The sequence below is a fragment of the Lasioglossum baleicum genome, unplaced genomic scaffold (genome assembly GCF_051020765.1).
Source record: "Lasioglossum baleicum unplaced genomic scaffold, iyLasBale1 scaffold2882, whole genome shotgun sequence".
Classification (NCBI taxonomy): Eukaryota; Metazoa; Arthropoda; class Insecta; order Hymenoptera; family Halictidae; genus Lasioglossum; species Lasioglossum baleicum.
In genome coordinates, this window is record NW_027471940.1 from 1 (window position 1) to 14,581 (window position 14,581).

The 14,581-nt window shown below is 32.2% G+C and overlaps 3 protein-coding genes across 3 annotated transcripts; 1 reads left to right on the forward strand and 2 right to left on the reverse strand.

The window, feature by feature from the left end:
* Nucleotides 1-747: 747 nt before the first annotated feature.
* Nucleotides 748-6,897, forward strand: LOC143221651 (uncharacterized; the record flags this gene model as incomplete). Its single annotated transcript, XM_076447037.1, has 7 exons — nt 748-829; nt 3,988-4,036; nt 4,295-4,379; nt 4,467-4,557; nt 4,647-5,617; nt 5,989-6,189; nt 6,763-6,897. Coding segments are annotated over 7 exons (1,614 nt in total), but the record flags the coding sequence as incomplete, so codon positions are not given.
* Nucleotides 6,898-8,519: 1,622 nt separating this feature from the next.
* On the reverse strand, nt 8,520-9,751 carry LOC143221652 (dynein light chain Tctex-type protein 2B). The gene is made up of 4 exons (XM_076447038.1): nt 9,561-9,751; nt 9,093-9,226; nt 8,858-8,991; nt 8,520-8,567 (listed from the first exon to the last, which is right to left on the reverse strand). Exons 1-4 carry the CDS (start codon nt 9,749-9,751, stop codon nt 8,520-8,522), a joined length of 507 nt encoding a protein of 168 aa, XP_076303153.1.
* Nucleotides 9,752-10,682: 931 nt separating this feature from the next.
* LOC143221650 (uncharacterized) lies at nt 10,683-13,778 on the reverse strand (the record flags this gene model as incomplete). The annotated part of the gene is made up of 5 exons (XM_076447036.1): nt 10,683-10,895; nt 11,397-11,671; nt 12,071-12,221; nt 13,043-13,354; nt 13,637-13,778. Coding segments are annotated over 5 exons (1,093 nt in total), but the record flags the coding sequence as incomplete, so codon positions are not given.
* Nucleotides 13,779-14,581: the final 803 nt, after the last annotated feature.

Here is a 14,581-nt window from a genome sequence, read left to right on the forward strand (position 1 = left end):
GTCACTCGGATTAAATAGAAGAAGCGAAGAAAATGGACAAATGGTTGGAACATGAGCGAAGCGATATACAGAAGCTGAGAGAAATGAAGATTACCACCTTGTTACTTTGAAGGAATAAACTAGGTCCATTTTATCGTTACTCGTGATGAAAAGCCGATCTTATATGAAAATTGAAAATAATCGGGACGAGGTGACAAGGTGCGAGACACATGCCACAATCGCTGTTTCATCAGCAGCACACGAAGATGATTGTTTATAGATGAGTTCTTGGCTATTACACGATTTATTTATTACCATTTCCTTGGATTATAAATAGTAGAAATATGTTATTAAAAAAGAGCGAAACGCGTATAAATTAAGGAAGCAATTCTAATTCGTGAATAAATGGAAAGTTGCAGGATAATCTTAGGTCGCAGTCCTCTTAAAAAATGTTGGACATTAGAATATGAGATTTTGCCATATTCTTTTTATTTCCTTGATTTCTCGAATATTAATCTGGATGTGTACAAGAAACCTAGGTTATATTTCAATAAACAATCGTTTAGAAATAATGTACCGTAAATTTGAAAAAATGAGGAAACGTTGAACTTTAGAACTGAGATAATGAAATTACATAACCATGAAAATTATTTGCAAGTTTTTATTTAAGAAAAATAATACTTCATATACATGAAACAAATAAAAGAACCAAGACAAAATTGTAATATCACGAAGGAAAATAATATCAAATTTGTGTCTCCGTTTCAGGTGCAGCCTGGCCAAAGTAAAACGATCGCTTACAAACAGGTGTCATACCAATATAACAAGAGTCTCGATGGAAAATCAATTGGTAAGTTTATGTTAATATTTGTATACTAGTATCTTTTGGAAAATTACTAAAAAATAAACAATTCGAAATAATTCTATTAACCTTATTAACATAATAATATAAACAGATACAATATCAAATATTCATTGAATAATGAAAATTCTAAATATGTATATAATAAGACAAAAGATATAAAATATCGTAAACAATTCCAAATAATCCTACCTTCATTATTAAGGTATTAATAATATGAGTATTTAATATACCAAATATTCAAAAAATAATAAAAAGTTTCTGTATAAATAAACAAATATTATATACAACTAAACTACACGATATAATATTAAACATTGATATTCTTAACATATTAACCCTTATGGCTTCAAGTGTGCCTCTCAAACACCATCAATACGCAATAATATAAATATTGTAATCAAAATGATATTACTTCTGAAATGAATAAAGATTATTTTGTATGACTTTAACATTATTATTTACACGTCATTGTAGCATTTAAAATCTTATGACACTTAAAATTTGCACGTTAAAAGATGACGAGAATAAGTTAGAGTTTCCGGTCGATATTCACACTTAAAAGTAGGAACGTTAAGGGTTAAACATCACAACGATAAAAAAAAAAGAATGAAAAATGTAGTAAATAAAGATAAAAAGAAAATAAAAAATTCTGATACATAATTTAACTGCATTATAAAATATCAAACGTTAATATCTCCATAGCTATTTAATAAATCTTCAAATGCCAATAAGAAAATAAAGGAAAAATACAAGGAGAATACAAACGATATCTCACAACCAGAACCACGATATCGAGCAAGAAATTTCGTCTCACGGCGCGAAGAAAAGAGAAATTTCATTAACAATACGAGGGGAACGGAAGCCGGAAGAGTGAAACCGATACCTGAAAGAGAATCCTAAAAGGAAATGAGATTTTGGTAAAAAGCACGCAACTTGTGACGGAACGTGCGATATACCGCTATGAACCCTCGGGCGTGTTCGCAAGGAATCGCGCGCAAGCGCTAGTGCGTTTTAAACGCTCGTGCAAGGAAGGGGAGCTGGTCATTCGTGTCGCTCCTTTTAAGGCGCGGAACGGCCTTGCAGGTATACAGTTAATTAACAATGAGAACGACAAAACGAGGGAGGTTCGTTGCTTGTCGCGAGATACCCGCCAAACTCGCCTCGCACCTCCTTTTCATCGATTCAGCTCGATTACCTCTTGTTAAATACCGGAACTTCGATGAGAAAATGAAACACCTTTGTAAACAGAATTGTCTCGAGCGATTTGCCAATGGAAATGAAGCTGGAACAACACGGTAGGCAGCAGAGAATGAAAAATCGAGAATACAATTTTATCGGACTTCTACATGTCCCAATTGTATATAGTTATCGTTATACCTTTCATCACGGGTGCATTGCGAGGCATAAAGCATCAGCTTTGTTAGCTCTGTCGCTTTTTCTGCACGAAGTTGATTGAACGAGACTGACGAGAACACAGCAGACAATTACTCGGTTTATTAACTGTGTACATTTTAATGGTTAAGCAATGTAGCTGTGCGATAGACCTCTAGGTGATAAATGCAGGAAGAGGATCGTGTTCTCGAAACGTATCATTCGCATCGAGGAAGAACTTGAGGTTTGAAGGATTTGTCTTCGAGGAGTATCGCTTACTTCACCCGATGTCTATGTGGGTACTTCAATCGAGAAGTTAGTTATCTTCTACCAATTATTTCTTCTACATGCTATTGAAACATGAAGGAAATCAAAATCGTAAATCGTACCACGTATAAAAAATTAATTAATTCGGCAGGTCTAATGTTGTACCAAACAAAGTGATAATTTATAATTTGCGAAAAATATCGCGTATATATATATATATATATATATATATATATATATATATATATACATAAAAAGAGATCTTTTTCGACAAATTTCACCTTATGTGGAAAATGAAAGCATCGAAATGATGATTCAAGCACGAGAAAACGAATGAACGAAATTTCATGGCTCACGAATGAAGAAATGTATTTTTTACGAATTACCGAAAATCGCAGGACGTGCTATCATTTTGTCTCGCGCTATATTATACCAAACCAGCAAGCTTGAACTTTCTAGCAATTCAAAACTGTCGCTAAAAATTACATCTCCAAGTTACTCGATAATAGTGTAAATTACCGCTTTAATATACAAATTATACAACCTATAAACAAGTAAACAACCAGCAATAAACCGAGACTATGCACAAGTTTCAGGAATAAACTTTCCATAGACAAGGTACTTAACCCAGCAGGATCGAGAAACGCTATATTCCGTGAAACATTATGTCTAATAAGCATGCATTATGCAAAAGGGGAACACAGCGTTGTAAATGTGGCAATTGCTGAAATTCTATGAGGTTCCGGTAAACCGTGGTCGTAGGTAACACGACAACGCCATTATACGGAGAAGATTTCCGCGCTGGCTGTCTCTCTATATGGAAGTGACGTTGCGACCAGAGCGTGTGTTCTTTGCGGTAACACACGATACACGAGCGTATCCATATTAGGGTTGCGTATAACAGAAGGTTGACCCGATTTCTCCGTCCCTCTGTCGCACGACAGACAGAGAGGAAAGAAAAGGCAGAAGAAAAAAGATGGAAACCCTGATTCGAATCGAAAAATCGACAGCATTGAGACACAAGGATGTCCATTGTCATTGGGTTACCGGGTGATGGCCGTTCGTTCGCGCCTCGTATGTTTATGGCTCTACTACGTCATGGCATACTATTGCATCGAATTTTTAATCGCTGAAAAAATAATGCTCCGATTAGGAAGTCACGATGCAATTTCGAGCAGAAGAATTTTAAATGGAAATTGAAATTTTGTAGTTTTACGTGCGAAATTTAAATTGCGACGACTTTTTGGTAACCGAAGAAATAGGTTTTTAAATTAAAAAATTTTTACGTTAATTGGCAGAAAATTTGAATTTTTAAACTTCAAGTTCTGATATAGTCATCTGTTATTTATAAGAATCTACATTTTACTTTTTGCTTCCTACTTCCAAAAGATTTATTTCAAACGCAAAATAGAGAATTTTAATTTACAATTCTAAACTCATTTAAAACTCAAAAGAACCATAAATATTGATATAACGTTAAATTAAATTTCCGTTTTACATTGCAGATTCGTGGGCAGCAGACAATGCATTAACTAACACTAGTTCAGCCATGATGTAAGTACCACTCTTTCTCAAAGAAGACGAAAATATCAAAATTGCTTGTATCCGTGCCAAGAAAATTACATCTACGCTTCTTGCGAGAGCAGAAACTAATAATTCAAATTTGAGTTATAAAATCGAAATGGATTCAGGTTTCGTTGTTTACCATCTACAATCACGAAATTACCAATTCCACTATCGTATTACCAACCAACTCTATTATCGAAATTCCCTCAAATTATAATACACCGTGTAACATTATATGTTTTACAGCGATGATATTCGAGAAAGGACCTACGAAGAAAGCACAATGCACCGTAACTTAGAACCTGTTAGCAAACCAGTCAACAGAGAACTAGTGAGTCCTTTGTCTCCTATAAGGTGTACCTTATACACCATCGAATCTACACGACCTATACGATATGAAAGAATATTCATATTTCAGGTATATACCGATACTTCTACATCTCGTTCGAAACAAACATCACCTTTGCCAAGTACTCAAAGGGATATCAAATACATCCACGAGTCTTCGAGTAAGTATAAAGACAGCTAACGTCCACGAATCTACTGTGCCAGTACGTTTTCCGGCAAGATCTATTTTTACAATTTTTTAATGTCACAGATTACCAAACAGAGCCGGTACAAAACACGGTAACAACGATGCACACGAGTGCCACGCAAGAATACGGAAACGTGGAGTATATACCAGTGCCATCGCCAACACCAGCGATACCGATCAACCTGGCACCGGGTCCGAACACCAAAGTAACCACCACCATCAAAACATACACGTACGAGCTACCGGGGCCACCTGAAACCTATCTACCAGGTGGCAATGTGCCAGGAACCGTTGTGCTGCCAGGTGATCAAACTATCACGTACACGATACCAAAAGGAACTACCTCAGCCACGGACAAAACGATTACCTATCAGACCGTGACCGAGAACGTTCCATCTAGAACGCCAACTAGGTACAGCAGTCCACCACCTCCAGTCACTGACATTACAAAGAAGTCCACCACGATCCATCAAGAGTCAAAGTTCTACCGCGAGGATCACCTTGGTAGTCCACCGGGACAGCCAACCACCACGGTCTATCCTGTTTCGCCACCTTCAGAAAATAAGACGACTATCACGAGAAACGAGAAGTATTATCAAGTCGATGGATGTTATCCAAACGGACATCCACCTGGTGATCGACCGGATTATCCGGCAACCACGGTGATCTATCAGAACCAACCACCTACTATAAACGAGACACATACTACCATAAATCGGATCGAGGAACACTATCCTAGTCGGCCACCATCCAGTGGACGACACCCGACACCTGATAAACCGGGAACACCGGTTAATTATTATACATCACCACCGCAATCTACCACCCCGCCGCAGTCTACCACGACTATATATAAATTTTCGAACACGACCACTACGATACCACCGAACAAGAACCCCGAAGACCACGAGGTTTTGTTACCTAAACCGTTCCCAACCGAGGGTGTTCAGGTTTATCCGGCCAAGCCGGCTAACAACGTACAGACTCCGCCTAAAAAGTTGGAGGATCTTATGGCATCCTTTTCTGACACCGAGGTAAGGCGAACAATTTGATTTTTAACTTCTTATTAGGGATTATTTTCGTGTAAATATTGCAAACTTTAACAATTTTTATTGATTTTTTTTCCAAATAAATGTCGTATTTAACGATATAAATTATTTTCGCGGTGTATTTAACTATCCTTCTAAAGTATAAAATAATTTCTTCGATTACTTCTATTGACTTTTAAAATTGTTATCATCCTCCTAATAAACACGTGTTTAAACATAGGCATAGCGTTAATAAATTAATTATCGATATTAAAAATTTGTATAATAATTTTAGTTACCTTGAAATTACTGAATTTAATTTACTAAGCTTGCTTGATTATCAGTGCCCAAGTTAAACAACTGCTATCTTTTTTTAGCGTGAGGTACTAGAAGACATTGAGAAGAGAGAAAAAGAAAAACAGAAGGAGTCACCATCGACTAAAAAAGAAGTCGATTTTGTGCCGCACACACCACCCAAAGTGAAAAGTAAAAATGTCGCTGGACCTCCAGTCTATTACCCGCCAGGAGCAGCAGAATTCACTAAAAAGGAAGAATCTAGCGCGATGGCACAAGCTGGTGTAAGTAGACTATGCATTTTACCATGCTTACCTAACTGCAATTTAACTTTTAGAAAAATATACACGTAATTAGATTGCAAACACATTTTAATATTCGGTGAATAAGCTATAACCATGTTTACTTCAAGAAGACACTTAATAACGAAAATATTTAATTAACCTTACAACATCCTAATTTAACTCTTTGACTTTTTATCTAGCTTGCAGACTATTGAAAAAGTTAAAAAAATATATGAAGATTGATTTGAAATTGATTCTTCAAAATTCCCATAAAGACAGAGAAACAACAGTGCAAAATTTATTGGAGAAAGCTATTTTATCATCCACCGAGTTAGAATGTACTATAGCCTCTAATTAACAAAATGAAAACAATCTCAGAATTCTTTTTATTGCACTTCACAAATATACGAAAATAATATTCCCTATTATTTTATTAGAAATTCAAAAAATCTTCCAATTACACATTAATTGGAGAAGGATTATACAACTAGCAGTGAATAACTTCTATTTTAGTTTAGTATACCTATACCGTGCACTTACAGTTTGTAATTCAAATTATTATTTTCTTTACAGGGAGGATGGCAAAAGGCTAGAGCAAAATACGAATACGAAGCATCCAGCAAAAGTAAATCAAAATCGAGCAGTGGCAAAGCAGTCGTCCCTGTATGTCTGCCCCTCTGCTGTGCCTTGCCATGTGTAATTATGTAACTTATTTTAATATTAATATTAACGTGTTAATCAATTAAGTAACTTAATAGTCATGTTTTAAACGATCGCGCGTCAGGATTGATCAGTCTTCCGTAATTTGCGTAGAATAAAACATAGGAAGAATATCTTAACGTAAGGAATAATAAATAATTCTAAGAAGCTACGAAATAACTAGTAAAACAGCAAATATTTTTCTGATTCTCTGTTTGCCAACAATCATATATGTGTGTGTGTGTATATATATACACATATATACATATATTTATATATATTTATATACTATATTATTATATTATATTGCTATATTTATATATATAAATATATATAAATATCAATAAATAAATATGCAATTAAAACTTGGTATAATTTTAATCCGAGGAAGTAATGCTTAGAAGAAATTAAATATCATAACATAATTAAATATAAGTTTTCTTACTTATACGTAATTATACCGATGAATTATGCAGAGTATATGTAGTTTTACTTTCAGTATTTCTTTTCTCTTTTTTTTTCTTTTCTTTTTTATGGTTCCCATTTTCATGCTAAATAATTTTTGCAAACAGATGTTGAAGTTATAATATTTTACTATTTTCTTTATCTGCAATTTACCACAATGTTATTTTATAAAGAACATTGAACGCATCCTGTTGAACACAGGTATTATACAACTAGATTTTGTTCAGTGTAATATTATATCTTCATTTTCTGTGCTTAGGAATAAAAAACTTATTTATTTTCCCTTTCTCTTTATTACAAAAATACTCTTTTATATTTCTTACAAGTTCTACATTTCATCATACACATTACGTCGTATTTATATACAAAAATGTATTGTTATAAAATACGTATCTTATACTCTGTATTAAAATTTTCTAAGATCCAAAATAGTTTCAATAATTTCTCCCAAGAATCAAAGGTTTAAGTGAACATTGCAGCAGAGAAATTTTTTTACAAATAATTTCCATGCATGTACCTTTTTATGCCGTTATATTATGAAAAACTATATTTTATGTACAATACATTATGAAACACAAAACTGTTCTTATAATTTTCAGATATGTTATAAAGATTAGCTATATATTTATGTAGTTACAAAATTTTACGATTCAACAAACAAGTATTGATCACAAATGCAATACATTTTATAAGCTATTTAGATTCCTCAAAAATTTGTTGAGACAATTTTGTCGAAACAATTTTCATAGTTTATAATAACCTTAATTTACATAAATATAAGTAAAAGTCATAGCTATAATAGTCAGTGCCTCTAATCACGTTTAAAAAAACTTTTGTAACTATAGAATAATACCGTGAATTATGGTGCTATAATAATTTTAGTGAACAAAGAAGTGTAAATGTAATGCACGCTCATTAAAAATGTGGGAATGTGTATTATAAAATACATGGATACAGATATTTTTAAATATGTAAAAATTGTGCCATGACAATATATATAAAATGTGTGTTAATAACTAGTAGTAGCTTCTATTTTAATAAAAGGTCTACTCCTCCTATGAGATCATAAATATTTATTCTCCCTCCATTTGTAACATTTTTAAAATGTTATTGACGGTAAATACCAAATATATGTTAAATAGTATCTGGAAATATGTAACCACTCTTTAATAAAAATATACAGCATACACAGTAGCCACGCAGAATATTGTATCCTGAAAAAATGTTGTTATCTTTGTATCGAAGAAATGCTACTTTAAAACTTGTTGTATTATTTAATATTTAAAATACCTAATATTTAAATATAGAATATAATATTTAAAATATCATTAACTATTAATCTTTAAATCTCTAAAAAGCAATATAAATCCTTAGCAATATTTATTCTATGCAAAATTAATACTATAAGATACTAAAATACTATCATTGTAAATTATATTCCTAACTTTGGATATAATAGTTATACAAGAAATTAAGATATTAAAATTACTTGTGCAATTCTTACATTTAAGAAATTATCATATGCATACGAATCTGCCTCTGCATCCCAAATACATCTTGTACCCATTTTTACCCCAGCACCATGTTGTTCACCCAAAACCACATTTACAATATACTTGTAACGTTTGAACTTTAAGTCTAAAAGTACACAATAAATTATTTAACATTTGGTAGTATCTGATCAAAAGTAATACATTACTTTCTGAACACCTAACTTATAAAAAAAAAATAAATTTCACCTTTCACTTTTTCTCTAATTATATCTGCTATATCTCTAGTCCACTGAGCAGCTTCCTGAGCATCATAAGTTTTTGCAGAAAGCTGATCAAATAACACATTATGTATAACTTCTTTAGCGCTTAAAGGTTTAAACCTGTATCGAAAGTATTTATTCCTTTTATATCATAATCAGCTATGAAATATCTTATTAAACTATGATTATAAGTATTATTTTACTAACTAACCAAATTATTTCTCTTTGTACTACTCATTTTAACAATTTCTTAATAACATTAAAAACCTACACTGCATATAAAATATATTTCATAAATTATTTATAATAGCAATACTGAATTGCCATATATAATTTTTACTTAAAATTAGCAAATAATTAAAGGATATAATAATAATATATAAATCATAACAATTAAAATAATAATTAATAATAATAATCAACATTAAAGGATATAATATCAATAATAAAGTACTTCTCGTGTAATTGTGGACGCATTTGATAAACCGGTTGTTCTGGTGTCGCGGTTTCTGCGTCATCAAGCACCTCCACATTCACCCTTGATTTTTCGTCTTTCTGAGATTTTTCTTCATCTGGAACTTCTTCCTGACCTTCTTGTACCTCTTCAGACGCAACAGTAGCTTTACTTTGATTATTCTCCGCCATTTACTTTAATTATCTTATAATATCTTCAAAAAATAGAATATGTTTCACACCACACTTAGGTTATGCACTCTGTCACCTCAATAGCTACGACACGAATAACAGAAACGCGCGCTTTTCTTTAGCGCTACCATTTGCCGCGAAATTTAAAATCAATTACTAATAAACAAATTAATTTTGAAATATAATCATTGAAAACGTATTTATATTCTTATAGTAAGAATTTTATTTTCTTATGGAATGGTAGTTATGATTTACCACTACTTCCAATTCCAACTGAAAATTAATTAATAATAATTTTTTTAAATACATGTTAAATGTTATAAGGAAATATTGGAACAACTGAAGGACAAAGCCGTAGATTTTCAAGAACAATTTTATTTAATCATAACGTTAATTTAACTTGTTAGTCGCGCTAACATAAGTCTTTATTTCGCTTGTCAAAATATTATCCTTCGTTTTGTATAATTCTTACAAGCCCTTCGATTTTTAATCGATATAAGTAACAATACAATGTAATTGTTGCACTGTTTATGTGCGACATGAGCGTGCTGTTATCCCATTTTCACGTTAAAATGTATCTTGCAAATGATACTAAACGATATCGAACGCGTTATAAAGCATACTCGCTCGCGTAAGTTTTTCTTACTGCATGTATATACGTACTCGTCTAGATACACACTTTACTTTGTAAAGTAGTATGTAAAACGCTAGAAAAATTCGCGTAATAGAGGTTCTGTGTCTTTTAAATTGATTTATCTCAACAAAGGTGCACTAGTATTTCACTTCTGGCAAATAAAGACACTGAGGTACTCTTGCGTACGAGAAATGCAGGTAACACCACTGAACGCGAAAGCAATTGTGTGCTTTGAACAATTTCAGTCCAAAAGTATTCATTATCTGAAATATCTCCTTTGGTTTTCGGGTTTTAGCCTTAACAAGGTTTACAACAACACACTACGAAATTTTCATCGTCAATTATGCGATATTGATAATTTTTGTAACTGGTGAGATCCAATTCACGCATTTGGTTCGAATGATCGTAGATTTTCCTGATTACTGGTGGAAAACTCGGAATGCCAGCAGCTGCTGCAAGCTCGTCATAATACGCCCATTGTCGTTCTTTTAGTTTATTAATATGCCTTAGCTGTGGAAACAAAAATTTTCGCTTTTATTTTTATTCTTTACATATAATTTAAACAACGAAAGTGTAGGATTAAATTATAATTTCGTTCCAATTGCGTGTAGCAATTTTTTAAATTAATTTTTTTAATTTATACGCAATTGAAACTTTTTTCAGAGTTATTTATAATAACAAGTTCATTGGTTGTTATTGTTATAATTCTTTCAAATTATCGTTTACCATTTAGAAGTTTCTTCCACATTTTCTTGAAAATGTATATTATGAAAATAAATATTATAAAACGATGAAATAGAAAAGTTGGAAATAGAAAATAACTAATGAACGAAAATAAATAATCAAAAATATACCATAAAAATAAAATAAGTGCAAAAGAGTTCATAATTTTATATTATAAAATATAAAAACTTTTAAGTACAAATTTATAATCTTTCCACTCTTTAGTGTAAAGGAATTGTATATAAAGATATAATAACATTGTATTAAGTCCATAAGCAAAATGTGCACCTGAATTCCACGATCGAGCAGAGCTTTCTTTTCCCCTTCGTACTCTTCTCTCATTTTCTCTGCAGAAGGTAGCTTAATGTGACCTTCGATAATGTTCAAAATATACTGTGCTTGTATATGGAACATGGGAAACGGAATTACAATTCCTGGCAGTCCCATTATGAATAAACTCGGATAGTCGATGTGAATCAGGTGTTTGTAAATCGGCTCGACATGGTTGTCATCGGTACGCATCTCAACTTTAGACGACATAAAGGGATACGTAAATTCATAGCCTGAAAGCATAACATTCCATCGAAATCGCGGTATTAACGAATATTGAATTGAGAAGGTCAGGGTCCTACCGAGGGACAAAACGATCTATAAGGATTTATCTTATCTTCTAAAGACTCCAAACAAATTCATGCTTTATCAAATTTGGCATAAGAAATGAATTCTTAAATAATATACAAACTCTATGGTAATTAGAATTAATATCGGAATATTATTTGGTCTGATAATTTATGACAAGAATGGAATATGATGTTTAAACTGAAGCATTGTAGAGGGTTTCATCGGTTGATTCAGGCCTGAAGAACATTCGACAGGGCCCTGACGAAATTAATTTACTTATGTATAATTAATTTGGGATACCTCGATCACTTATATGTACGAAGGAGATCAAGTCTTTTTACCGGTGCAATATATGAAGTTGTCTACTTCAGCTGTGGAACCATCACGGAAGATGAATATGTTTCCTTGAATCGATTGGATTCCAGGCCTCTGTTCCACGTTTTTAGGCATTTTCGAATCACCCAGTGTAGGTAGATTATGGCTTAAGTATACCTAAGGGAGAAATAGAAAGAGAAATAATATTTTTGTTAACATTGTAATGGAGAAAAGTGAATTTGAAGTATTTTAATGTTGGTCAATAAGTTGTATCGAATTTTTGTAGAACGCGCTATTCTCCTGTGTTTCATTATAAAACTTCAGTCTAAAACGAAAATAGCAAGAAGCCGGTAATATCTAGGTAATATTTACCATGTCTCATTTCTATAAAAGGTATTTCACAAAATAATTAAGACGAATAAAAGCAATTTTACTAAAATATCAAAATGACAGAATGTAATATCTTTTTATTCTCAGATAAATTTAATATTATTTCGTCATGCTGCCTAGAATTAAGTTTTTTATCCACAGGAATCTTTTCGCAGAACCTCAGTATATTAACAACGATTGTCAAAATATTTAGCCCTAATTTATATAGAAACGGTCAAAGATTCACATTGCTCAATATCGATTCGATACGAAATTGGACGAAATCAATGCACTGTTTGAAAACAAAATTATTATAAATTACTGCATAGCTCTTAAATCAATTAGTATCGTGAGATAACTTTTTACGAACGAAAACAATGCCTCGTGCCTCGTACGATAGCGTGTAATGGTAAATAACTCATTCACATGCAAACAAAATTTTCGCGAATCGCAATATAATTCATACACTGACGTGCACAGTACGCGATAAAATTCGTCTTTCTTGCGTTTGCATGTGTAAAAGTGGAAACAAGGCACGATAGAACGGATCTTTCAGAAACAAGGCACGATAGAACGGATCTTTTAGAAACAAGGCCCGACGAAGTGACACCGAGTAACATTTCGTGTACCTTCTCAGCGTACTGCGAGACCTCCATGGCAATATCGATACCAGACCAGGACGCACCGAGGATGCAAACTTTCTTCCTGGCGTATACTTCCGGTTTCCTGTACTGGTGGCTATGTATAGATCCGCTAGGAAAGCTTTCGATACCTGGAATGTGTGGGATATGGCCTACAGTGTAATGACCATTACACAGGACCACAACGTCGAATGTTTTAGTTGTTTCTACTTTGGTCTCCATGTCCACGTAGGTGATCATCCAGATAGTTTGGCCATTTCTCAGAGTTTCCGGTTCCACGTGCTTTACTAACGTATTTAGCTAAAAATTTGATATTGTAAAATTTGTATCTTAGAGATAGTAAATAAGTGGTGCTTTTAATTTCGTTTACGTTTGACACAAGGATTACCTCAAACTTTTCCAATGTAAAAACATATTCAAATTAAACTTTTACTATAAATTATACGTGTACCGATAAATAGTACACGTAACAATTTTATTTCGAAAATCAATTATACGTATTTAAAAAAATTAATTGAACGTTATAGAAATTAAAGCGTAAATTTGTAACACTAAGTTGTAATTTTTATGAATAATCATTACCTTTATGTGTGGATACAAATTAAAATATTTAGCGTAATCCCAAAGATATTCCCGAATTACGTTGTGATGGACAAATGATGGTCCCTCATCGTGTTTCATTGGAAAATCTGGTATTTGCATTATTTCCCGAGGAAGATTTGTTCTGTAACATATTTCGATAACTTTTTAAATAAATTGGTTTTAATCGATTAAATGAGGTTTTTCAATAATAATGATAGTAATTTATATTTCACTTTTCCCCTCATATTTTTGACTTTATAATAATAGCAGGATCTATCAATTTAATTGCGAAGTATTAATTATTTTATATGTTTTCTGTTTTACATTGAAAAATCTAACGTATAAGTAATTCTTTCTTTAAATTAAAGATATATATGCTATATTAAAATGAAGAACATGTTTATTCAAGGTATTTAATTATTTTAGTATGTAAAATAAGCACTACAAACAGTATATGTAATAGAAATTCACATATCGTTTTCATTATCGAACTTAATATACGATACATGCGCATATTTATTGCATAATGATACTTTCCTTAACCTTCTGTAACGCGTTAAAACGTACAATTATGTATTATTGCAAATATCTGCACCATCAGCTATAATTTTAATAAGAAAAAAACTTTGTTATTAAAAATCTATGATCTTTTATCAGATATTTCCTAATATGTAAACCGTATTTATACGTAATTATTATACCTAATTGTGAAGTAATTACTCAAGGTTTTTTCCTGTTCGTTAACAGTCGTCTTCAAAGACCTTATTCATCAATTCTGAATCGTCGTAACTTCTTTTTATAGCCACGTTAAGGTCAAGTATTTTTCCAAAAGAGATGAATCTAAACTGCGATTCAGTCGTAATAATAACAAAATCAATGAAGTAACATCACCAGTCGTTTATATATTAAAATAAAATTATTCTATCATTTCGTGAACTCTCTAAA

Coding starts and splice junctions, on each gene's coding strand:
- LOC143221652 (XM_076447038.1), bottom strand. CDS start 9,751: ATGGCGGAGAATAATCAAAGTAAAGCTACTGTTGCGTCTGAAGAGGTA. Junction 9,227..9,560: donor CGTCCACAATTACACGAGAA/GTACTTTATTAT, acceptor CTTTCGATACAG/GTTTAAACCTTTAAGCGCTA. Junction 8,568..8,857: donor CATATGATAATTTCTTAAAT/GTAAGAATTGCA, acceptor ACATTTTTTCAG/GATACAATATTCTGCGTGGC.